At 44.8% G+C, this 26,541-nt stretch overlaps 1 protein-coding gene across 4 annotated transcripts in view; it reads left to right on the forward strand.

Moving 5' to 3' along the window:
* The window catches only part of LOC117397174 (signal peptide, CUB and EGF-like domain-containing protein 3), a 55,094-nt gene that overhangs the window by 23,610 nt on the left and 4,943 nt on the right, over window positions 1-26,541 (forward strand). Inside the window, exons 5-16 of one of the 4 annotated variants that reach the window (XM_059004183.1) lie at window positions 7,351-7,473; window positions 8,389-8,505; window positions 11,906-11,953; window positions 15,860-15,976; window positions 17,636-17,758; window positions 22,589-22,705; window positions 24,341-24,463; window positions 24,798-24,914; window positions 25,007-25,096; window positions 25,319-25,435; window positions 25,673-25,834; window positions 25,966-26,169. In XM_059004183.1, coding sequence (XP_058860166.1) covers window positions 7,351-7,473; window positions 8,389-8,505; window positions 11,906-11,953; window positions 15,860-15,976; window positions 17,636-17,758; window positions 22,589-22,705; window positions 24,341-24,463; window positions 24,798-24,914; window positions 25,007-25,096; window positions 25,319-25,435; window positions 25,673-25,834; window positions 25,966-26,169 — 1,458 coding nt within the window. Of the gene's footprint in view, window positions 1-7,347; window positions 7,474-8,388; window positions 8,506-11,905; window positions 11,954-15,859; window positions 15,977-17,635; window positions 17,759-22,588; window positions 22,706-24,340; window positions 24,464-24,797; window positions 24,915-25,006; window positions 25,097-25,318; window positions 25,436-25,672; window positions 25,835-25,965; window positions 26,170-26,541 lie in introns of all 4 variants that reach the window. The other 3 variants (XM_059004182.1, XM_059004185.1, XM_059004184.1) reach the window with 3 other exon arrangements.

Here is a 26,541-nt window from a genome sequence, read left to right on the forward strand (position 1 = left end):
CCCCACTACGGCCACGGATAAACAGAATGTGAAAAAACTTCTTTCTGTCTCCCCTTCACTTGGGCTCCTGCGTGTGGTGTAATCCCACAGAGAACAGTAACAGCAGAACGTAATGAATCCGAATCCGTGACAAAAACAAATGTGCATTTACACAGCATCTCTCACAGCGGGCAACATCTCGCAGTGCTTTAAAATGGAAGCAGGGTGACTGCAGAGCTGTGTGTGGTGCTGAGCGACAGGCAGACCATCAGGACTGCGTGATGCTATAGATGCAGAGAGACAGCAATTCAGTGCATTTCAATCAGATCACCAGGATGAGACCCCCCCTGAGATCACGCAGCACGTGCTCAAAATTAAACAGCAAGGCAGCTGTCAGCATTGCTGCACGAAATAGGATTAAACCACATCGGTAAAGCAAAACTCAATCACGGCTGAGAGTCAGCTAGTCGTGTTCTTTTAAAACTTTACAAATTAGTTAGAAATGGGTACAGATTTGCCTTACGGAGCCTTGAAAAAGAATAAATAAAATGTTGTAATAGTGGCTTTAATCTTTATTTTTATTTTTTGGAAAGAAAGATACGTGTGCAAAAATGACCGTGCAAATTAGAGGTGGTAAACTTTAATAAAGGATTGAACCCATGGACTGAAGAATGCCCCCCCCCCCCCTCCCCCTCCCCCCCAAGCAATAAGGAGACACAAGAAGTGAATGTGCTACCCACTGTGCCACCAGCAACACCTCAAACCTCCCTCTCTCTTTGGCTGTTCTGTTTGGTCTTTAAAAGCTGATGCTCCTCCACACAGAGTCTACCCCTGCTGCGGCTGCATGGATATAATTAAATTCCCTTTGACTGACAAAGCCCCTTCTGGTATGTAATGAAATAATAATGAAATTACCTTGAACTAAATGCTTTTGAATGTGCTGCGCAGATGACTAGATCCAAACAAGACTTAATTATACCCAGTGCACAGATGTCTCCTCTTACTGTTAACCCTTGAGCGAGGAGCTCCAGAGGTACCCTAAAATCAAACCTCGCTTCAGAACCGCACACGTTGGTGTCTGCAGCCACCGGTGGAAATGATTCAAAGTTTTGCGTTTTGAACGAGTGTTTGCCAATTTGAATCGTGTCCGCATCGCGTTGTCTCACGAGTTAATTGAAGACTTTGTTTTCACAGACTAAATAAAATGTTCTGTTTATTGAACTTATCAAGACTCATTACTGTTCAAGAAGCCAACAACAGTCTTGAACAGTTTCACGAATATCAAATGTTACTTAATAAAAAAAGTTTTTAAAAAAGCAGAAGAAAAAAACCTGTATTAACTCATTTGTGGGTTAGCTGAAAACCAGCACAGCTGCCAGCTCGGTTCTGAAATCCTACTGGAGACCAACACCAGGCCCAGTTCCCCTCCATTAGCCTATTCCAGCTCCCCCATTGAAGCTCGCCATAAGCGGTTGTGTTGAGCGCTTCCATGGAATGTTCCAGGAAATGTTTACATTGTCACAGAAAACCACTTCCTGTGTTTGGGCTTTTGGCCACCAGACGTTTCCCTCGAGTTTCTCTCCTCGGCATTCTCAAAGGGATTTTTCCAGCCCTTGCATTCCCAGAGAGACCAGTCCGTGTTTGTGTATACAGAAAGGAAAATTACATGTGCGCACACACACTGACACACACTCTCATTGACAAACACACACACACTGACACACACTCTCATTGACAAACACACACACACTGACACACACTCTCATTGACAAACGCACACACACTGACACACACTCTCATTGACAAACACACACACACTGACACACACTCTCATTGACAAACACACACACACTGACACACACTCTCATTGACAAACACACACACACTGACACACACTCTCATTGACAAACACACACACACTGACACACACTCTCATTGACAAACACACACACACTGACACACACTCTCATTGACAAACACACACACACTGACACACACTCTCATTGACAAAAACACACACACTGACACACACTCTCATTGACAAACACACACACACACACACTCACACTGACGCATACATATTTTCTCACTGACACACACCACACACTTACACTGACAAACATCTGTATTTTTGCTAATTACTTACTTTTCGGTTCACTTACTGCCTGATTTCACAAGCTTGAGCTCGGAGTAGCACTTTTGCTTTAAATCAGGCAAGCTCACAGTAAAACCCAAAGCGTCCAGACCGCTATACAACTGGGTCTTATTTCCATCCCTAGTTGTCGTCACCTTGACCCCTCTAGTTGTAAACATGATGTTATTTCTGAGTGGAAAAACCTGTAGGGAGTGAATACAGCAGGACTAAGAAGAAACGTAGTAATAAATTCATACAAGCGTTTTAAAGTCTTCAAACTTTTTTTATTAAATTAGAAAGCTTCTTGCAGATACTCTCTCTCCCTTCTGGAAAAAGCAGGAAAGCGCCTTGGACTGAAAATGAAAGCAGTGTGCCTGGGTTGAGGTGCGTGAGGGTGCAGGGATTTTCCATCAAGGCAGCCTGAGCTGCCTCCCAAACATTGATCTTGGCTGCTTCTTCTTACGGGTCAGTTTCTTTACCTTCCCTTGCCACTCCTCATCCGAAGAAGAGACTTTTGTGATCTCGAAAAGCAAAATGTTTTTAACATGCATACTCAGCTGTTCATTAGTATCGCCAAACAAGACTTCTGTTGTGCATCTCGTGTGCAGACCAGCGCATCCCTCCTACTCAACAGAAGACAATGCAGGGATTCAGAAGTCCAGGTGGTTTAGGTGAGATTCAGTTGGCACGCATATCCACAAATACTGACGCATAAACATACTCAGACAGACACACACACACACACACCATACAATTACAGTGACACATACTGTAGGCACACCCTCTCACTGACTCACACTGACACACACTCGCTGAAACTGCTTCACAACCTGGGTCTTTATTCCAGTGCCACCCAGAGATGGAAATAAGCCTCCCATTGCATAGCAGTTCGATCGATTCCTGGTATTACTGCGAGTTTAATAAGACACACCTGAACTTGTTACATACCCACTGGGGGTAATCAAGCTGGTATGAAAACCTGGAATGAGTGAAACTGCTATGGAATAGGAGTCTTATGTCCACCCTGCAACCTAATGCAACAACATATCGGGGAGGGAATTAGCAAACTCTGCATTCACAAGGTCAGATGTTGAAGTACAGTTCAGTTTTTCTCTTTTGATTCCTCTTTGACTTTCGTTTCGTTCTCAAACAGCGCTCCACAAAAACCTTCTCTGAACTTTTCTACAGAAGAGTGTTCACTGAATGATCTGTGCGCCTGGGAGTTTTTCACAGTCCCTGGTAAGCTCTGCTTGCTTGGGTGGTTCCTACTGGCCAGCGAGTTGTTTTTACAAGTGGAGAGTCTCTGCTCCATTGCTCAGCAGCCCATGCATAAAGCTAGGTGCTTTTCCCATTCCATGTGATTTAGAGCCAATGTTCTGGTGTGTCGACACAACCTCTAATTGACTGACCATTAAAGCTGGCCATCAGTCAGGCTTCAAAGACTCCACAGCGAGGTCTGAGGTATCCGATGCTTTCCCTAAACTGATCCCCAAAGCTCAGCAATGGTTTCTGCTTCTGTCTAGACAAAGCTTTATCCTTCAACCACCCCTTTACAAAAATGTTCATGGAGGAGCACTGAAGTTGTTTCACGAAATGAAGATGGCGGATGAACCAGCAGCTGACTTTCCTTTTTCCTTAGATCAAACTCTGCTCACCACAGTAATTTGGAAGAGCGCGATTCGTCCAGTCCTTCTGTCGTTGGATGTGAATTAGTGCAAAAGACATTCTAAAACTAGATCCCTGGAGCATTGGATAGAAAAACCATTTTACAATGCCAGAACTATCGCCACTTGTTGTATGCAAAAATATAAGCCAGTAATACTGCAGTATATCAGCTTTGCAGCAGTACACAGTATGATCTGGACAGAAAATGTAAAACGCCTACGATTCATTTTCTCATGCCAGTGGAATCTGTGAGAGGTTTCAGCTGCTGCTCCCAATCGTTGGTCCATTTCATCCGAGACTGCTCAATACTGACGTTCCATCTTAGGCAGTGCTGAAGAATCTAGGTTTTCATCACCAGCAATAATCATTGAGCAATGGGGTCAGGTCAGCACTGCACACCTGTGCAAAGGTCTAGGAGAGGAACTTCACTCAAAGCATAAGACTAGGAATCGACTATATTAATATTAAAGACACTGCAATTAGCTCTCCTACCCTATTGATGGTGGTATGGCAGGTGCTTTGTTTTTTTTACAACGCACAGTACAGCAAGTTGTTTGCACTGCATTATAAAGTTTTAGTGTGTGCTGAAAGACCATCTGAACAGTAGCAAGGCTGCGGGCCCCAGTTCATCTGGCCGAGGCTTTGAAAGAAGTCCCTCAACGTTTGAAAGACCAAGTTTCGCTCCCGGTAGAGGTTTTGAGTTTCAGTTTGCTGGCATTTTTATTTCTCTATTAAAGTTTTAGTGCCCTATTATCTGGGGAAGGAATGCTAGTTTAAATACAGGGTAGCTTTATGTTTAGGCCGCGGTCCCTTAGCAACCGAAAAAGCGAACAAAGATATCAGTGAACTCGGAGGGACGCTAGAACAACACAGTGGAAAGAAGCAGGGAGGGTCGTGCACTTCCAGCGATTCCTCATGTTATTGCAGTGTGAGTTAATATGTACGGCTGACCCCTGTCTCCTGTGATGTAAGGGTGTCTTCTCATGTTCACTTTGGGTGGGTGGTTCTGTCTCCCAGGGGGAAAATAAACTGAGACTAGGTCAACTGTACAACTTCTTATCAATCATCTTTTAGAAGAGCGAGAAAGAGTTCACTGCTTATCTTGTTTATCTTGTTTTTCACTCAGAGTACTACGGTTTGGGAAGGCTGTGCTTACCCATGACAAAAACTAAATATATTACCGTATATCACAGGCATATGATGACCGTTCAGCTGTATTACTCAGTGTTTCAAAGTCCATTGAAATGTTGGGCGCTGTTGAGGTTTTGTCTATTAAACCCATATCCCCCCAGTTATCTAACGAGGGAGTCAGCCAGACTCCCCCACCCACCCACTGCACAGGAGGGGCACACTGTTTGAATATCCTTTTAAAAAGGTTTCTTTTGCTTGGCTGTGTAATACAGCGCACTCTGCTAGACAGTCAGGACAAACTCAATCAGTAGTGTAAGGGAATCAGACAAATGTTTTGGCTAGTGGTCCTTATTAATCAGTGACACTGACAAAGGTCCAGCTTCCATCTTTGATATTCTATTTAACATTGAGATGGGATTAAATATTGAAAGAGGATATTGTTTAGAGATGGAGCTCACGTAGGATTTGATACACAAAAAAAGAAGAGTGTGGCAATCGACCAGTTCATTTCTGCAAAAAAACACCATGTGGTAGCTCCATCAAAGGTGATTTTGTAGTCAGAATCCCCATCTGTGGACCCTGGTCCTTTTCATAACTCTTATTTGTATACAAGGCCTGGCAAGAATGCTGCTGGAATCCAGCATGGAACGGAATGGAGAATGGAATGGATGATGGAATTAGAATTCTGGGATTCTTGTGGGGGAGTCGGACCACGGGGCAGAGACTCATTAAACTGTGAGACCTGTCACAGCAGAGACGGAAGCAGCAGTCTGAAGCAGGACCAATCCCAGACACACCGTACAGTGAGGAGTCCCTTGCTTAAAGCTTGACGCGCCAGGCTTAGTTTTGCTAATGTAATTCCTAGGGCGGTGTCTTTTTCTGTATGATTTGTGAGGTCAAAAATCTAATTATAACAAAACAAAAAACAGATATGAAGTCATAAAATTCCATGCAATAACAATAACACTACATTCATGGGAAGTTTCCAAGATTGTCGAAGCAGGAGCCTTTGAGTCTTTACATAAATAACATGGCATGCTTAAGTGATTTAGTGTGACTCTTCAGCGAGAGCTTGGCTCTTCAGCCAGCTTCATGGTTTTAGACAAGTAACCCAAGCGCTGCAGCCACTGCTGTTGAGACGTGTGGCAGTAAAACAGCACAGCTGAGGCACACTCCGCTACAGCAACGAGGGAGGCTGTGCCCAATACCCATCCTTGCAATTCTATATAGCACAGTAGTACCTGACAGAGAATTGCAATAGCAATCAAATGTGGATATGAAATACAAGGATGTCATGTCAAAACATCTTATTTTTTTTTTTAACATAGAGCAATCTTATTTATGGAGTGCATTAGCTATCTGCGGTACGACCTGTACATTAAAAATCTGTTCTAACTGTGCACAGTACAGTACCATGCATTTGGTTAATGAAAAGGGGGAGTGGGCAGCCCTGGGCCCCAGTACTAATGGACAGGGACGGAGAATCAGGTGATATCAGTGTCTTGGCTTACCAGAGAGACCCAGGGCAGATTGGCAAGCCTGCTGATTGCTCGTCTCATCTGCTGAAAACCGCAGAGGAAGAGAGTGTCAGTCTTTTATAAATAGCTTTCATCTGTGCTTAGTGTGATTTGAAACGCCCTGAATTAACCCTGTAGCTGAAAAAAGCACTGTCTGTGGAGCGCAGTTCTGCAAACCTGCTCAGACTTCTCCCAGTGCAGGAGACGCAAACCACAGCTGAGATGTGCAGACACACTGACCTGCAGGGCTGTACAGCGCAGAGCAGAGCACACACACACACACACACACACACACACACAAGGGCATCACCAGTGAAAGCATGCACCTACTCTCTGGCCTCTGAATGGGTATATTTTAAAACATGCATTGTGTCTTAATTCATGTCTGTTTGTTTATAGCATTCCGCATAGCTATCTATTTATCTGTCTGTCTGTCCATGTTGTATTTCTCAGCCTGTCAAGCTTTCTTCTTCTTAGGCAACAGAGCTTTAATAAATACATTTTGTTTAATGTTTACTAAAGTACAATATGTGACTTTGGAAAACTGGGACTCAGACCAAATGCATTCTTGAATGGCAGGTTTATTTTAAAAAGTTGTTTTAGTAACTTTCTAAATTTAAATGTTACCAACTTTCACATTTGTACAGCAACTGCAGATGAGTAAAAAGGCAAAATTACAGTAACAGTAAAACACACAGTGGGGAGAGAAGGTCTTCATGCTGTGCTGGTACTCAGGACACATTCATTATAAGATCTGTGGGGTCTCCCAGCAGCTCACCTGGTGCCCCAGTTTTTCACTGTATAGATCTGGTAACCCTACCTGTAAATGCATGCTGTGGTATGTGTCTCTCAGAAGAGAGTTGTGTTGGTAAGCCCGCTCTTCACAGTGCTAATGGAGCTGTGTGGCTGTGTGTCTCTCAGAAGGAATGAACTGCATGAACAAGAACCACGGCTGCACGCACATCTGCCGCGAGACCCCGCGGGGAGGCATCGCCTGTGAGTGCAGACCCGGGTTCCACCTCACCAAGAACCAGAGGGACTGCAAGCGTAAGTGAGCCACTTTGTCATTGAAATACTTCTGGAAATCTTTTAGTTTGGTTTTTAATTCAAAATGGGGACGAGGGGGCTTTGTCAGTGTTTGGATAAGGGATCTCAGAAGTGTTGTTCTGCATTCTTGTGACGTCCCTCGGAGCGGGGGGGGCTCTGTAATTGAAGCATTGTTCCAGCTCCATCGCCGCAGGTGTGTTCATAGCCAGCACATTGTTTGAATAGCTCTGTGCACTGTGTGTTTAACTCCCCCTCTCCCTTCCTCACTCCTCACCCCCCGAAACGACTGGCCCTCCCCTCCCACCCTATAGGAATATCAGCTGGCTGCTGTTGCATATCAACAAGGACTGATCCAGAGGTACCAACTGTGGCTTTCAGCTAGAAATGCTGAAGCATGGAGAGTTCAGCCAGCCCTTGATGCATTTGTTCAGGATTATAATAGGAGTGCAGTGGATAAAACACTAGCAATAACAGATCATCTGTAAGGCTGTATTTTTTTCACGGCGAGAACTAATTTCAGGATTTCTGTGAAATTTGCTGTACAATAACTGTAGGGAAAATTAAACATTTTGAATGTGGCAACGATATTTTTTTCTGCTTTTGTAAATATATTATGATTTTTCAGATCATTATGCCCTATTAGAATAAAACACAATGACAGTCTATGTAGTATTGCTAAAAGAAGAGGACGTTGACAGACGTTTGGACTGTATGTCTTTACTTGTGTCTTTTGAGGACCTTGAGAAAGTCTCTTCCAGTAAACGTCAATGTAATCCAAACCAATAAACAGCTTCAGCATGCTGTAGGTTTGGGTCAAGGTGAAACTGCTGCCCAGTGCATTGTAATGTGTTAGCTATCCCATGTGTGTTACTGACCAGCTGTGTTCTGTTCTTTATACTCCCTCTGCTCTTCCAGTGACATGTAACTATGGCAACGGGGGCTGCCAGCACACATGCGACGACACGGATCAGGGACCCAAGTGTGGCTGCCACATTAAATTCGCTCTGCACTCCGATGGCAAGACTTGTGTAGGTCAGTGACTGCCAGTGGAGGGGGCGGGGTTTGGGGGGGTCTTGACAAACTGTTTGGTCTGGGGTGCTGTCAATCAAGATGTGTTTTAACAGGGATAGAAATAAGGACTCCCATTGCATAGCAGTTTGATCCATTCCTGGTTTTATTAGGATTTTAAAAAGATACACCTGAGCTTGTTACCCATATATTGTGGCGAATCAAGCTTGAAGTAAAACCCGGAATGGGTGAAACTGCTTTGCAATAGGAGTCTTATTTCCATCCCTGTAAAAATATAAATATAGGCGTTTCCTGTAAACGCTACAGCTATAACGGAAACACTTTCCCCACAGTTTCATCATTGAATATTTGATCAAATATATATATATATTTTTTTTTAAACTGACCAAACACTTTGTTTTACTGTATTGTGGATGAGATCTTGTTGTGTAGAGAAGATTCTTAATTTTTTATAAAAGTCACAAATTTCACATCCTACAACTAAGTATGTATGTACGTATGTATGTATCTATCTAAAGTATATAGAGTTTAGTAGTCCTCTCTCTCTCTCTCTCTCTCTCTCTCTCTCTCTCTCTCTCTCTCTCTCTCTGTCTAATCTATATGTAAGACTACCTTTCTGAGGTCAAAGCGTGTCTCTTCCAGGATGTACAGTTTGAAACGACACATATTGTGTTCGGAAGGAGACTGGATGTTTAAGCATGTCCTAAACCAGTAGAGAGAGAGATTGCATTTTTGTTGGTTTATCTTGAGGTCAGTCCTACCATTCAGCACTGGACTTCTCTCAGGTATTCCCAACTGTGTGGTGGTTTTGTGATGTAATTAACGTTGACTAGGGGCTAGGCTGAGCACTCTAAACTCGAGCCTTTTTTAACACACATTTTTAGTGTTAATCAAACGCACTTCAAACTGCCTCTTCGAATTCCCATTATAAAGGCTGCAGCCGGGACTGGGGGACGCTAGCGTGCTTAAAGATAGCTGACGCCGGTTTTGCATGTCAGCGGTGCGGAGCACAAGCTGAGATATTGCGGTTGGCGGAGAGGAGGAGGAGGAGGAGGAGGAGGAGGAGGGTGGGGTCCCAGGGTTAGAGAGATCCTATTTAATTAACCTGCGCTGGCTCGCATGAGGGGGGGCAGCTAAGAACCCTCCACGCTGGATGAGTGTCACAGATCACGGGGCTCTCTTCACTGCCATGCTCCACGTGCTGTTCCCAGGCTTGTAGCGTTTCACATTTGAAAGAGTTGTCTTAAACAGTAGACTGGGATAAGCCACTGTTGGATTGTATTAGAGGCCATTACAGCACTGTATTGCATCAACCGCCTATCCATGGTAATCCAGGGGGGATCCCTGGGGCTGCAGAATGCTCTAATAAAACAGAATTTAAAACGTTTGGGTATTCATTGGGGGAACCTCTCTCCTGAAAATTTCTGAATGGAGTTTGAAGTATTATTCTCGTGTTCAGACATTGTGCACAGGGACCCTGAACAGATCCCAGAGCCCCTTGAAAAGCAGTGAAGCAGACAGTCTGGATTGCAATCCATGAGGACGGGATTTCTGTGTAGAGCTGATGGGAGTGAGCAGGCTCCCCTCCCTCTCTCCCAGGGCAGGTTTCCAACATGTTTACACATAACTTCATGTGGAAGTACTCAGGTAGCTAGTGCAGCAAATCGTAAACATCCCCAAATAGCAGGCAGATGCAAGGCAGCTCAGGAACGCAGATCGTCATCAATCAAGCCCCAGGGATTTGTGGGTGGGTGTGTGTGTGTGTGTGAATAGAGAGTGTGTCAGTGGGTGTTGGGTGGGCATGTTTATGAGCACTAGAAGTGCAAACGTGTGTTTCCCCTCCGCTTGAACCCAGTGGGAGGTTTGGAGTTAGGGGTAGATATGTACTGTAGAGCTTTTTTGTTTTTACAAATCCTTTACACGATTGTAATGTGCGAATCAGGCAATGATTAACTGATACAGTAATGCTGAGAGCTTGCTTCACTTTATATTAGGAATGTCGGAAAACATAAGCGAGGAGGCAAAGAGAGGACAGCGATGGCCCTCACTTAGATTGAACTCTTTCCTTAAAACAAACAAAAATGCTTTGATTTTAAACTTTGTCTACCCTCTACTTTCACTGTACACAGAGTGTTTTTCAGTTAATGCAACGTCCCCCTCTAGCATAGTAAAGAGAATGTGTGTGTGTGTGTGTGTGTGTGTGTGTGTGTGTGTGTGTGGATGTCGCTGCCAGTGTCTTTGTACCTAGATAACCCATTTACTAATAAAACTAATATACTTTACAAATATTAATGTACTGCAACAACACATAACCTTTCCTCTTTGTCTCTTTACCTTTTACATCTAAACTCTAAAAGATAGCACCTTGCATCCCAGGCACAGCATAGTCCTGCCAAGTTCCATAGCTCTAACCTCTAGGCCACACTGACTCCCTCCCTCCCAGTCCCTTAGCTCTAACCACTAGGCCACACTGTCTTCTAGTCCTGTAGCTCTAACCTAGCCACCCAATCCACCTCTAACAGCTGCCTACCTCCCAGCCTTTGGCTCTAACCACCACGCCACGCTGCCTCCCCGTCTTTTTTTAAGCTCGAGCCACTGTACATGCATAAGGAGTAGAAAAATAAAAGAGATAGATTAAATATTCCTTATAAAATTGAATTTAGAAAAACGTTCGGCGCCATCTGGGTGCATCAGCTGTCCCCCTGCCGCTCCCAGTGTGAGCTGTCGCAGGTCACAGAAACTGGTCTCACTCTCCCGAAGCGGCGCAGGAACACGCCATCTGCCCGCTGTTGTGTGGGCAGGCTGTCTGCCCGCTTAGTGTTCGTGATGCTTCTTTCCAAGCCTGCATCTTTTTAAACACTTTTTTTTTTACAACTCCTTTTAACCCTTTGCTCTTGATTTAACTGGATTGATTGGGTGTAACAGTTAATAAAGCCCCCCTGCTCTTGGCATGAGTGGTGTAACAGCAGTGCGTGCTCCCCCCGCTGTTCAAATCGGAATGGGATCTAATCTAGTAGTGACTGTATCGCCCTGTGCAAACATACAGCATAGCTAGATAGCTACATACATACATACATACATACCTACCTATCCAAACTAGAGCTTGTGCTGTATTCTTTTGTACCGAACTTGAAATCACTTCCAGGACTGATCCTCTTTTAAGTGTCAGCGTTTACTGGATATGGGAAATAATGAGCATTTACATAGCTGAAAACATCCCCCCCTAAAAAAAATGAGAGATATAAACTGCAGTGATAACTAATCATCAAGATAATAGGAGGTTGCTATGACTAGACGTATGTATCCAGCCATGATTCGAGCATGTCGAGGGATGGCAGGAGCACTGTCCAGGTGGCCATGGCAGCTCTGCAGCACTAAACCAGTGTTTTTATAATGTGTGCAGGCGAGAGGAGTGTCCAGCAGCAGACATCCCCGCAGCAGTTACCCAATGGTAAATATTTCTGTTCTCTGTCTTGGATGTGGTTTAACTGTAGACTGACCTCCTGACAGCGGCTGTGGGTGTGCAGAGGTACTACACTGACCATCGCACTGCATTGTAAGGGGACTGCACTCTCTACGCTCTGCCCTCTTCCCAGGCTCATTGTGAATGCTGCTTCAATACACTCTTCTTACGCAAACTCCCACAAACTCTGTGTAAAGATCACTGCACCTCAAAACGGTGGATTTATTTCCGAAGATAGGAACCTCACAGCAGAATGGTCAACGCATCACTCAAAGCCAGAGACGCGAGAATCCCAGGCTGGGAATTTCCCCAGTTAAACACACCTCTCCTGGCTCTCCTCCGTCTCGTTATCCCGCAGGTTACTGGAGGAGCCCTTTCATTAAGGATTGAGAATGATACCAGTTTCAGAGTTGCAGACGTTTCATTGCCGTGCTACTGTAATTCAATTACAGACAGCAGGGATGGAAATAAGACTTCCTTCTCAAGTTTGACCAGGAGATTCACTGCTGTAGCTTCTGCTGTGAACCCCAAAGTGAACCTGTAGCTATGCAGCGGGAGTCTTGTATTGAAGCTAGGCTACAAACACAGCGTAGCTCAGCTGAATTCTAATTGCAGTGCTTTCTGCAGCTACTTTGACCTGGACTGTAGTTTAAGCTTCAGTCGTTTGCTCTATGTGTGCGACCACGGGACACCCCTCTTTCAAGCCCCAGGCTCGCGTCCTCCTTACTACGGCGAAAGATCATTAAATAAAGAGAACTAATTGAAAGAAGAACACATTTACATGCGTTTTAAAGGATTGAAACAGCATTCACAACACTTTGCACACGTCGCCTTAAAATAAAAGATCACAGACTAACTGCATGCTTGCTCTTAATGCTGCTCTTTTGTAGAGGAAGTGGCTCAGGCCAGGAGAAATCCCCTACTCCACCTTATATATATATATATATATATATATATATATATATATATATATATATATATATATATGTATATCTCTTTATATATCTTTTCCATTATTTCTGTTTGTTGTGTGTGTTTTTGTATTGTTGACTAAGGACTGTAGTGCTTGTAAAAGGGTGAAGAGCTGACTGAAGATGCAGGAGGATGCAGGCTGTGCACGATGGGCAGACATGCCCCGATTTCTTCAGTGCCTAGAGAGGGGATTGACCAGACTGCATGCTGATCCTCTCTGACCTGTCTGTAGGTCAGGTCCACACACCAGTGTGAAGTACAAGGCTTCACCACCAGGGGTGGTGGTTCACAACTCCTCACTGCACACAGATGGTAGCAGCTTGCGGCTTCAGTTTTGATTGGTTCATCTGTCCACCTTTGTTGCAAGGTTAACTTGGAATGATGTCATTGCTCTGGCTGTTGTAAAGTACTGACTGTCTTTGCCATGCTTGCCTATGCTTGACATTGTTGTTTTTTCTCTGCTGTACTGCGCTTTGCTTTCACCACACAGTTCAGTTTTTATAAGAACCAGGCATAGCTTCTCACTCATAAAAATCATGGAGAGGAACGCTTCAGCAAACAAAATGTTTGTCTACCAGAGTAACGTCTGGTCCCTCGGACCCTGGTTTTCAGCAATCTTGGACGACCTAACGTAAAACCAGGTTGTCCATGCTTAAGATCGGTGCTAATCTGGGTCTGTGAAGCAGGGTGTATGATGCTGCTTTAGTTTTTATCCAGATGTTAATGGTAGGCGGATGAACCAATCAGCCTTCACTGAACTTTTAACTACTACTGAACATTCTAGCTGCTGTGGATCGCTACTGCAGTCGTGCAAGAAGTCAGGAACCAGTTAGAACAGAATCTGCTTTTAATCCTCTAGCATGAATTATCCAGCCAGCGGCTTTCAGTACAATATGCCAGGGGAGTGCTCTCCCTAGTGGTCAATGCTCAAACAATATGCATCCTTTACTGGTTGAAGTCCTTTGCATCGCTTGGTTCCATTTAGGTTAAGCAGGCTATAGTAACCTTTTTTATGACCAATTATCTTCCTACCGTACTGTATAACTTTAAGTGTTGAAATAAGCTTCATGGCACTGTGGTATCCATTCAAGCTGGGAGTAGGGCTGTAATGGTGCTGTTCTGCATTGTAGCAGCCCAGGCTACAGTACAGTATGTGACAACTGATATAGTGTATGCCAATGAGGGTATCCTTACTCAACTACAGACATGTTCAATCTAGACGAAATGCCAAGCTGACAATGTGCCCAGGGCTTGCAGTGCCACGGGGCTCACTAATCTACAGTGCAAAGCAGACGTTTCATTCAGATACCCTGAAGCTAACAAGGGGTTAGAATTGATTCGGTCAAGCGGTCTCTTCACATTCCCGGCACTCCTCCTGCTCTTGTGTTTTTATGAATCCCTTTTTACTCCCTCTTATGCAATAGTGTTTTTTCAAAGCATCATTTCCACTGTGGATTACTGCAGATCAAGACCCGCCCGGAGCTACATGCCAGAGTTAAGACTGTGTCCTTTTTGGGGTCGGTTTATTAAAAAGAAAAAAATGTTGTATCCTATTGAGACAAAAGCTAGAGAAAATAAGGGAGACGCGATTTAGAGAGTGTTGTTCTTCTGAGAAAAACACTGTTTAATCCGGTGAATTCCCTTCCTGATTCTCTCTTCGCTGCTGCCAGATTGTTGTTTATGCTGTGATTGTGATGGAGAAGAAGCGCTGCCATTGTGTGAGGTGTAGCTGCCGTGAGTGTGGTTTTCATGACTAACCCTGAGTCACTGTGTTCTGAAACCGGACTGGACCACCGGCTCGGGAGGGGGGGTGTTCTGAAACCGGACTGGAACACCGGCTCGGGAGGTGGGGGGTGCTGTCTGAGGCTACCAAATCACAGGGTTTGGAGGGGTGGTTGTTTTCATAACTCTCTCAGGTCCTGTATTGGTGTTAATGGTTGTCAGGAGCAAGTTAAGTCACCTTGTGTGCATTTAAGTGAAGACGTCACTTGTTCTAGTTCCACAGTGGCGATGCAGTATGTCAGCCACAGTAGTACTGTACTGCAAATACAAAAATTTGAATTTTGACATACCAATGGTATCTCAAAAGTGTGAACCAATACACACTGCTGCCCAATACCAGTGCTGATGTGCTGCAGTGTCAGGATGTGTTCCATTGCTGGCAATGCTGTGGTCTGCTAATGGGTCTTCACAGTATTTTTGTAGGGTAAAACTACACTCAGCAATACTGATCATTACTCTGAACTGGACTGCAATGATTCTTTTTGAACTGCTTCTAAAGAAGATTTATTCTCCTATCTGAACTTAGAGGAAGCCTCCAAACACTCATTTGATTACATGGAGGTAAGATGGGTCAGATTGGCACAGTTCAATTTTTATAAATCATATCGCCACTCTCACAATAGCTAAACGGCAGAACATTCCGATACATTCCAGAACATTCCGGTACATTCCGGTACATTCCAGGACATTCCAGGACATCTTATTTAGCCTTGTGCTTGGTAGAGGACCAACTGGCATTTACAAATTGTGTTGTTTTACATTTTTTTATTAGAACTTGATTTATAAGAAGTTAATATGCACAGTTGACCTCATCTCTTATGGTTATGAGAGTCCTACCTGCATCATTGAGGGACTGTGGCAGTTGATTCTGGACTGAACCATTTTAAAGCTATTCCTGAGTACAAGTGATTTATAATAAGTTCGCACATCGTTTTAGAGTATAACAGACGTCTTTTTGAACAGTAGAATGTCTCTCATTGTAAAATGAGAGACACCCTACACGCAACGTATGAACTTGAGAATGGATCTGTTCTAGATTAGGATGGTACCAGTCTGTGGGGTGGTGTCTGTTTTGACAGCAGAGGTACTGACTTGCTTGGTGTCTTTGTGTTTTTTTTTTTATTCTGTTTTATTCTGCAGAGACCTGCGCTGTGAACAACGGCGGCTGTGACAGCACGTGTCACGATGCTGTGACGGGGGTTCGGTGCAGCTGTCCCGTGGGGTTCACCCTGCAGCCGGACCGCAAGACATGCAAAGGTACTGTCCCTCGTAAACCAAAAGACCTGTCTGGGTTATCAGGTGAGGCTGCAGCAGTTTCATTCAGGGAGTCCGAAGCCAACAAGGGTCTTGCAGCAATATGTGAAAAAAGATTATGACGGCTCCCTCATGCCCAGTCCCTGCTGCACAGAGAATGCATTGCGAAAGCAAAAAACTGGACGCGCTTTCACTGCAGGTTACACTGCAGCAGTGAAGGTCCGGGAAGCCTAGAGGTGTGTGTGCACCTATACCGTTCACTTTAATCAGCAATCACAACACACAGCTCACAAGGGTTTATGTTGAGCTGTGCTAACTGTCACCTCCTTACCTGGGATCCTACTGAAAGAAAAGACTGGAGTGAGTGACATTCCAGCATTCTTTGTAAGCAGGAGTAACTCATAAGACACTCCCACTTGTCATTCAACACCTCCAACAGCCAATGGGGTTCGGATTAAGGGGGCATCTCCAGTGTGGCCTAGTGGATAGAGCAAAGAGGCTGGGAGGGAGTGTGGCCTAGTGGTTAGGGCTGAGGGACTGGGAGGCAGTGGGGTGTAGGGGTTATAGCTGAGGGACTGGGAGGCAGTGGGGTGCCTGGGGACCATCATTTTGAAATATAAAAATTATTCTTTTTTTAAATGCACTTCATGAACACTGGGGGAGGTGAATAAGATATCTTCCATTAGACACTGCAGTGAGATAATGACACAACGCCCCCCGGGGGTGATGTTTTTAATGAGAGCTGCTGGATGTTTGATGTTTTTCTGCAGACAAGTTATGCAGTCTGCACCGTGCCAGCAAGCTAAAGCAAACGTGATGGGAGCGTGTGTGAAAGGGCTTTAATTGCTGTGAATTGGGGGGTTTGCCATTTCAGATAAGACACTGGCACTGGGATAGCAGCAGCACAGCAGGAAACCTTCCTTTGAATTATTTTTTTGTATTTATTTGTTGCCAATAGAAAGTTTCTTTGGGTGCTAATGCAGACGGGAATTTAAAAGGTCAGTAGGACTTCGTTGCCCACAGAAAGGCACCACTGAGAAGTGCTTTAAAAAGGGCAGCTTGCTGCTTGGCACCAACAGGCTTTGTTCTGGCTGAATTTATAAGCGTTTCTGTTGTCACTGTGGGTTTCATTGCCTGGTGCCATGCATCTTTTAAGGTGGTACAGTATGGTACAAATACAACCAGATAGTAAACCACGATAAAACATGGTAAATGTACACTACACTACAATACATTACAATACAATACAGCTTGCTTTTATACAGTGCTGTTCATGCAGAGCATCCCAGAGCGCTTTACAATAAAAACTCAAAGCCACTGGCCAGTCAATCCAGCTCAAAAATCAGCTAACTCAAACAAATCTGTTTTTAAATGTGATGTGAAAGATTCGACTGTGCCAGCATTCCTGATACGACCCGGGACGGAGTTCCAAAGGCAGGGAGCAGAACAACAAGAGGTCCTCCTGATTTCTAGGAACTACCAAAGGTTCAGCATAAGGTGCCAACAGTTCCTGTAAATATAAAGGCCCCAAAAACCACGAAGGGCCTCATAACTTATAAATGTGTGTTATTAGAAGCATTCCGGGCTGCCTGGCTGGGTGTCCCGGGCCAGCTTGGGCGTGGCGCTCGTTCCCTGCTTTAACCCCTGCTGTTCTTGCTCCAGATATTGACGAGTGCCGGCTGAACAACGGTGGCTGCGACCACGTGTGCCGCAACACAGTGGGGAGCTTCGAATGCAGCTGCAAGAAGGGTTACAAACTGCTCACCAACGAGAGGACCTGTCAAGGTAGGACAGCCCTTTGCATTTCAACACGGCTGTGGTGTCACAACGGTATGAACAGAGCTATGGCCAAACATTGTGCTTCATCTGATGCAAAACGTTTGGTCATGGATGCACGGGACTGCATACTTGCACAGTGCCTGGGCATTTGAGCTTGGTTGGACACACAATGCAGTGCTCCCTGGTAATGTCTTCTTCACAAATCGGGTTGAATCGCAGTCGTGAATTGTGCATGTGCTATACTGTATAAAGACCACAGAAACTATAGCTATGTGAGCTCATAGATCTATCAGTCGCCAGGGTGCGGGTTTATCCAACAAGGTGGTCAAAGGTTGTAACCTTATACACACAATTTATTATGCAAGTGGAACAGCAATTATAAAGAAGAATCATCCTGATCCCAGTGCTCACTGGCCGAGGTGTGACTAAGGCCTGAATTCAATCAAAGTTATGGCATCGCTATAAGTTTGATTGAATCCAGCTCTCATTGAGGTCGTTATGAAGCCTGTAATGGTTTCTTTTAGGAGTGAGATCTTTCTGTATTTGTTGTATTCCAGAGACTAGATTCAATAAGTGTTACTGTTTTTATAAGGAAAAACAACCTGCCCCCCCCACCTCGCCCCCCCGCCCCCTCTCCAGACATGGTCTGTGTAAACTCAGGCATGTTTGTAACTCACTCCTTAACAGGAGTGCTCTGGGAGACAGCCAGTAAATAAATACGGATTCCCCAGCTCCCCCAGGTACGAGAAAAAACAAATAAATCAGCCAGCCCTCCCTGAGGACTTCTAAATGAAATAGTTTTCTTTCTTAATCCTAAAGTAGCACTCAGCCCGCAAAGAGAAAGAGAAGGCGACACACACTTTCTTATGTGGAATCTCATTGTGTTGTCTTTTGAGCTTATCCTTTGCCAGCAGTCCACATCAGACAGGGTTATTTAAACTTCTTTGGTTAAACTTCTTCTTCTCCGGGTTTGTATCGCGTAGCTAGGGGCCTCCCGCTGGGGTCGAAGGTCCTGGAGGGAGGTGTTGTGTTAGCCCTGTGTGCAGTTCAATGGCGCAGAGCCGTGTTTGTTTTCATAGAGCCGACACAGAATCAAACAAGTCACGCTGCTTGGAGCAGATCGCTTTCTTAAGCATTGCCTGTTTGCAACTTGACAGATCCACTGATTTCATCTGATCATAACAAAAAGGATTGTGTCATACTATAGTTGTGTCTAACGCTGTTATCTGCTTTCCAGACAAATGCATCTTCTAAATACTTTGTTCGACTAGATTTAGGAGTTAAATCTCCTTGTAAACACATTAAGGACATATATATAAGGATATTTATGACATGCACCGAGCAATAATCTGAAACAGTCATGCTCTGGTTTACAGTAATATAAAATTCCTTAGTGTCTGTGCCTTCATCCTTCGCCTTCAGCGCACAGAGAGAAGACCTAGTGATTAATAAAAATAGAACAGTGAAAACGAACTTAAAAAGCGACCCCGTCTTAAAGGTGAGCACCCTGCAGTCAGGCCTGTTGTCTGGGGCCCCTTTCTTTGCCTTGAATGTTTCCCAGGGCCCATACGGGTTTCCGTGGCAACCGTTAAAAAAATGTAAAGAGGGGGAAAAAAAAAAGGTTTGGATAACGCCTGCTGCAAATATTTCTCAGGCAAGCTGATCTTCCCAGTCAAAACATAAGCGTTTTCAGTGAAAACACAGATCTTAAGCTGCCACTCATAAAACATACTAGCCATAAAACAACATTACCGTCAAACAATGCCTGTTCTACATAGAAAAGACTTCCTAAGTCTATGTTCTAAAACTGTAGACTGTCCTAAGCTCATATTATCGGTCCATCCTGTCAGGGGATGTCATTTTCATCTAGTTTTAACCACTAAGAATATTGAAAATGACACCAGTGAAAACTCAAAGACTTGTTTGCTTCTAATAAGATCTGCTTTTAAACCCAAGCTCCAGGATGCCAGCAGGTTTTCGCAGAGCAATAGCGGGTCTGGTTTGCGGATAGTTTATTGCTGAGCCGAAATTCTCGAATCGTCGGGCAGTCAGCGGTGCGTCACGTTCTCAGCTGTTTCCCAGGCTGAAATTCTGCGGAACTGTCTCGTATTCTGAAGCAGAGAAGTCCAGCAGGAAGGCAGCTTGCCTGTAGCTCGGTATTCAGAGTCCACTCTGCTGGCTTCCAGAGTTCAAAAGGGTTAGACTAAACCATTGCCAAAAGAACATGGTTATCTTTCTCGTGTGTTGAGATTAGAGGAGGGGGGGGGGGAAAGAGTCATTTTTTCCTTTTTTATCAATACCCCAAAAATACTTGAAACTTCTGTTGTTGAAAACGGCTGAGATGTAAACTAAACTCTGGGGTTATCTCAATTGAAATAGTCACGGTGTTTCTTAGCTGTCATCGGCTCATGTAATTAATCATGATGGGACTTGCCTGCTGAGTCTGCAAGGCTGAAGGCATTCCTCCTTGGTCTGAAAGCGTCTGACAGCCTCCCACCCTCTCCGCCTCTCGCCACTCATGAACTCTATGAGGGCCCAGTGGTACTGTGTTTATCTGATGCTGTGCCTATTCCAGGTTTAGAGTTTCGATTCTTTATTTGGTACATCTCTGATAAACTCCTCTTATCTCTCCAGCTTGCCATAAACATCTTCCCTGCACATTTCGGGTTTTTTTTGTTGTTTTGTTTTTTAAAATTAGTGTGAAAAGCAAGAGCGACTGGGATTAAAAAAGGGGGGGTCTCTCGTTAACCGAAAAGAGAACTGCGGTTTGCTCAAAATTGCCCCTGCCCTATCGAGGGGACTCATTAAGGAGGTGTCCCGTGTACTAAAATTAACCAAAAAAAAAAAAAAGAGAGAGATGAAAAGATGGAGCATCACAAAGACGCTATTGTGTTCGTTCTTTTTTTTTTTTTTTTGGAATACTTCTCCATTCTCCATCCCTCGCTCTGTGGCGTTCTGCACGTATGCACCTCTGTCTCGCTAGAGTTGCATTCCTGCCCTCCGTAAACAACTCCAAGATCTAATTTGGGATCCCGTGATGAAGTCAGATCTCGCGACTGATGCCCCTGTCAAACACAGACAAGTACAGGTGCTGTCAAAGCGTTTTCAATAAGGAGAGTGTTTAGTGTGGATTTCATGGATGTGGGCAGGGAATGGGAGGAACCATTAGTAGAATGGTACCCCAGTGGAGACATGTGCATATTTTGACATTTTAAGCGCATCACAATGGTTTGAACCATTACACAAAGCTGGTAATCCATTGCAGTACCACATAAAATGATCGGTTGCATAGCTGTTGCTCATGGTCGCGCTCACGTTTCTTCGGGGTAATCCGCAATTGATATTGTAATGGTGACCCAGTGGTATTTCTTTAACTCTTCTGCAAGGGGGTGATCCATGATAAAGTTGAATCCCAGGTGAACACAAGCATGTAGACTGAGCTAATCTCCCCAGGGCAGGCCGGCTGGTCCAGGTTCCTGTGCTATCCCTCCTCTGTGGATAAGTAATACCCGCCTTCCAATCCAGCCGCCAACGCACGGCTTTGCTCAAGCGTTATTAAAAAAAAACAACGTCAAAAACAAGCTGACTAATCTGTTGCTGACATTTCTTCAGAAAGCTAGCTTTCCGAATGCTGGGTCAACCACCCCGTGATGAGCTGGGCTTTGCATCAATGCGAGATTCTTATTAAAGGACAGCCTTGAATGGTGGGTGTTTGTCTGTGTGCAGAGCAGGATAGAGCACAGGGGAGCAGAGTAGAGCACAGGGGAGTGGGGTAGAGCACAGGGGAGTGGGATAGAGCACAGGGGAGCGGGATAGAGCACAGGGGAGCGGGGTGCAGCACAGGGGAGCAGGGTAGAGTACAGGGGAGCAGGGTAGAGCACAGGGGAGCAGGGTAGAGCACGGGGGAGCAGGGTAGAGCACAGGGGAGGAGGTTAGAGCACAGGGGAGAGGGGTGCAGCACAGGGGAGCTGGGTACTACTTTAATGAATAACAGATTTGTGCATTTTGTTTTATAAAGGTAGTTATTCACTCCCCTATGAAAATGAGCCCGTCTTCTCAAAGGGCTGCCCTGTGTAAATAGCTTGACATCACAAAGCAGGGAGTTATTTGCAAAGTCAATGTAGTTCAGTGAAAAAGGTATCCATGTCATGATCTGATTTCACGTCAAGCCGGTTGACACATTCCAAGATAAGCGAACTGTTTTCAATGTAAATGGTTTCCATATGTATTGTAATGATGGACGGGTTAGGAAATATATATAAAAAAAAAAAAGCAACCCGACAGCATTGTTAAGATGAGGAAAGTTTTGATGACTTGTGCAGCACTGGTGTAGATGTCTTCTCGTGAAAGGCTGTGCTGATTGGATGGAGGATTTAGGAGCATGAAATCCCACAGCTAGGGAAAAGCTCTTGTTTTCTTAAGCGCATTTGAGTTGGACAGACATTTGGCATCAAGACACTTTTTTTTTTTTCCCCCCAGTAATTACAAGCTTTCATTCTGCCTGTCATGATTTTCTCACAGAAGAACTGGACAGACAGGTGGTAGGCTGAACAATCTGTAGCAATCTGTATTCAATCTGGGATCAAAATACAGCGCTGTGGAAGCCTTATTAGCTTGAAAGAGTGCGAAGGAATCTACTTTGAATCCCAAGGCGTTTTGTAAAGTAATCCATTTTGATTCTGTAAAATGAACTCTGAAATGACAGCTTGCATGGTGTAATGAGAGCATGGTATAATGAGAGCATGGTGTAATGAGAGCATGGTATAATGAGAGCATGGTATAATGAGAGCATGGTATAATGAGAGCATGGTATAATGTGTTTTCTCCCCTCTGCAGATATCGACGAGTGCTCCTTCGACAGAGCCTGCGATCACTCCTGTGTGAATTCGGCTGGCAGCTTTGCGTGCCTCTGTCACAAGGGCTATGTGCTGTACGGACTGGCTCACTGCGGAGGTGGGCAGAACCCTTTTTACATTTCTTCCATTTTCTAACTCTTCTGATAGTAACGAAATTCATAATCCATAGTGTTAATATTTCTGTCTTTGGTTATATCTCATTTAATGATATTATACATATGCTGATTTGTCAACAGTTTAAAGCAGGTCATTCTCTCTGGTCTCTCTCTCTCTCTCTCTCTCTCTCTCTCTCTCTCTATATATATATATATATATATATACAAATCCAAACATATGCTTTGGTTGGTGGTATACTATGCTAAAAACACAGTAATGTGCAGTAGGATATTGGCCAGCATTGTACAGCACGAAGATGCAAGCTATAAGCATAAAACAGCACAGTGGTTTGTATATGAGGATGCATAATAATTCTTAGTTATTTTAAAGTACAGTAATTAGCCACCCATCATTTTTGTTTTGTATTTCCAAGTCTTGTGTTGCGGCCCCAGATCACATGACTGACACAGCAGACCTGATTATCTTGCTCCTGTCGGAGGTCAGGGGGTCAAAGTGACCATTTTTCACCGGATAAAGTTTGAAAGAAAACAAACTCCTCGCCTTTTCTTTTGTTTTGTGTGTGTCGGGCGAGGAGAGCTTCATAAATCGCGGCAGTTATCGAGAGTTCTGACACCTCAAACAATCCTGCGAGGAGGCTATCCATCATGAAGGCTTTGAACAATGAGACGGAGTGGAGTGAGAGACTGGACTGGGTTCACATCCTTCCTGCCCCCTCCGCACACCACAAATGGGTCAAAACAACACATTCATAGGCAGACAGGGCATGTATATATATATATATTTTTAAACAGCAAATACAATTCAGATTTCTAGCAAGCAGTTCCTTAGTGCTCTACAGTATCAGAGCACTAACACGCACACTCATGTTTGACTGCCAGAGAGTAAAACAAGTCTTTGAATTAGCCAGACTTCCGGCCCTCTCTCTAACGAAACCTTTGCCAAGGCTCAATGCTTTCACTCAGGCTTGGCTTAGTTTAGTTTTTGATTCAAAGTGGTCCAGGTTTTAGGGTTTTGCGTTCTGATGGACAAAAGTGGAAATTCAAAAGCTTTTTACTGCAAATTCTCACCTGAAACAAACTGGAGAATTTTCCAAGGTTTTCTTAAGCTTCTTGTTTTTCTGTTTTCAGAATAAAATTGGGCAGAAGTCTTTGTGTTGCCTTTGAACAGGTCTTCAACAGCGCCGCGCCCAATCTTCATTTCCTTTCACTGAACCTTTGAAAAAAATTCAAGAAATTCATTTTTTTTCTGTTTTATGAGAGATTATCTCTTAAATTAACACCCTCGTTTAGGTCCAAAAATTGTTCTGCAGCAAAAGCATGGTCCTTAGACTATTTCCCAGTTGTGAGGAGAAATATAAAAAAAAATATATAGAATGATTTCATAATCTTTTTCCTCAGCTTTCCAACATTTTCCCAGTACTTTTCTCAAGGGAGCGTGGGTTATCTAATAGCATACTCTGAACTCTAACATAGCTCTGAATCTCACTGTTCTTTACAGTGCTTGCCTATGCATTCCTGTCATTTGACTGTGCTTGGCTACACTTTGGGATACTCATTCATAAAGACTTTCTGTAACCATCTCTCTCTCTCTCTCTGTATCTTGTGTGTCCCTGCAGATATCAATGAGTGCAGCATTAACAAAGGGGGCTGTAAGTTCAGCTGCCTGAACACTCTGGGGAGCTACGAGTGTACCTGCCCTCCCGGACACAAGCTGCACTGGAACAAGAAGGACTGCATTGGTATGTGGGAAACACTGGCACCTAGTGGCCAGAGTTGAGAAGCACAGCCTGCCAGTTCAGGGAGAAACCTCCATTAACTGGTCAATTACCTTTTGTCTGGGGCCTGAAAATCTGTTGCCTTTTGCATAACAAGCCTTAAGTTAAATGTCAGCTTTTTTTTTTTTTTTACCATGGAGGCTGTATCTATCTTGGTCACGGTTTGTCTGATTTTGATGAAGCTATTCATTTTGTTGTGAGGTGTTGTTCTGCTGTACACACTATGGATGTGGATCAAGTAAGCAATGTAATTTGGGGTGGGGACAGGGGATGCGTTAACAGTTTGTGTGTGTTTCAGAGCTGGTGAAGTGCCTGCCGAGCTGGGTGTCTCCGCGGGCCACCCTCGCCTGCAGCAAAGTGGGCAAGAAGGAGAGCTGCTCCCTGACCTGTGCCTCAAAGGCCCACTACCTGGCAGGTAGGCGACAGCAATGCAGCTACGCTCAACAGGAGCTCTGTGCGATTTGCTTGTACTGTGTTTTCATCTATTTTGTGTGTGTTTTCTTTCAGAATCTGACAGCAGCTACACAGTGAGCTGCGGCATCCCTATCCTGAACAGCAAAGCATCGCAGAAACAAAACAACACCCAGAGCTGTATAGGTAACCAGCCCCCAGCGTTCATACAGAGCACAGGAGCAAGAGTGTTAACAACCTCCTCTAGAAACTACTGTTGAGGACAAGCTTGCGAAGCATAAAGCAAGTTATTGAAATCTTTTTGCAGTTTGTCTAATTTCTAAACAGCTAGGAAGTTTGTAAAAACAGTCCGCCCTCCTTCCCTCCACTGTGCAAGTTTAACCCCACGCCCCGCTCTCTTGTTTTTAGAGACTCTGGCCCCGCCAGTCAAACAGAAAGCCTCGTTCAAGATCAAAGATGCAAAGTGTCACCTGCACCCCAAGCTGAAGGGCAGGCAGGACGACGGGGGCAGGCACCTGGGGGCAGGTAAGCCTTTTCAACACTCTTCAAAATGCGTAAAGCTAAAGCAGAGAGCCTTTGGTTTCACAGTGTTTCCACAGTAACACTGCAGTTCTCTATTCTTTGCTTTCAATATTTGTTATCTGCAGCAGTGTGTGTGTGTGTATAAATGAATAAGCGTGTGTGTGTGTGTGTGTGTGTATTGTGCGCTACGCTGGCTCTCTGGCACCCCCTGCTGACTATCCCTGGTGTGCGTTTCCCCAGGCGGTGCCCTGCCCTGCAATGACTGCCACGTGACCTTCGTGAACCTGAAATGCGACTCGTCGAAAAAGGCAAAGGGCCGGCGGACCCGCAACCCTCCGAACAAGGAGGTGACCCGCATCACGCTGGAGGTGGAGGCAGAAGTGAAACCAGAGGAGATTACGGGTGAGTGAAACCAGGGGGGATTTTAACCTGGACCTCCAAGAGCTCAGGCTGCGATTTGGGTTGAGGAGCTGAAGACCCTGAGCACTGTGTCCTGCGGTCCCCGTGACTCTGCTCCCTGTGTTCCTCCGCAGCGAGCTGTAACCTCAACTGCCTGCGACAGCGCATGGAGAAGCAGGTGAAGTCCTCCATCAAGGCCCTGAAGAAGTCCATCAACCAGGAGCGCTTCCTGATCCGCGTGGCGGGGCTGGAGTACGAGGTGGCACAGAAACTGGCACGGGCCCCCGAGAGGCAGGAGAACTGCGGGCCCGGGAAAGAGAGGGACAACGGACGCTGTGGTAAGGAAGAGAGACAGGGGGAGGGAAGGACCGGACATTGAGGACAGTTTAGTTTCTTAGTCCTCGAAACTGCAAATGCATTTCTGCCTCTCGCTGAAAGCGGGCTCGTATTCCTTGTGATCGCTGGGAAATGGCGCTACCCAGGAGTGGTAATCAAGCATCCTTGACATGGCTGATCTTACTGCAGCATTTTAATGTTAACCCGATTACTGCTACTGAAGCTTTGCATGGCTGGGTTCCACCTGTGCGGTATTGCCAGGGCTGTGCTGTTCTGGACACTATTCTCAACGAGCATTTTGCTGTTTCAAAGATTTCCGTCTGCTTCACTTAGTTCAGCAATCTCAAAGAGGTTTTAAACTTTCGAAAATAGCG

Source organism: Acipenser ruthenus, chromosome 29 (genome assembly GCF_902713425.1).
Source record: "Acipenser ruthenus chromosome 29, fAciRut3.2 maternal haplotype, whole genome shotgun sequence".
Classification (NCBI taxonomy): Eukaryota; Metazoa; Chordata; class Actinopteri; order Acipenseriformes; family Acipenseridae; genus Acipenser; species Acipenser ruthenus.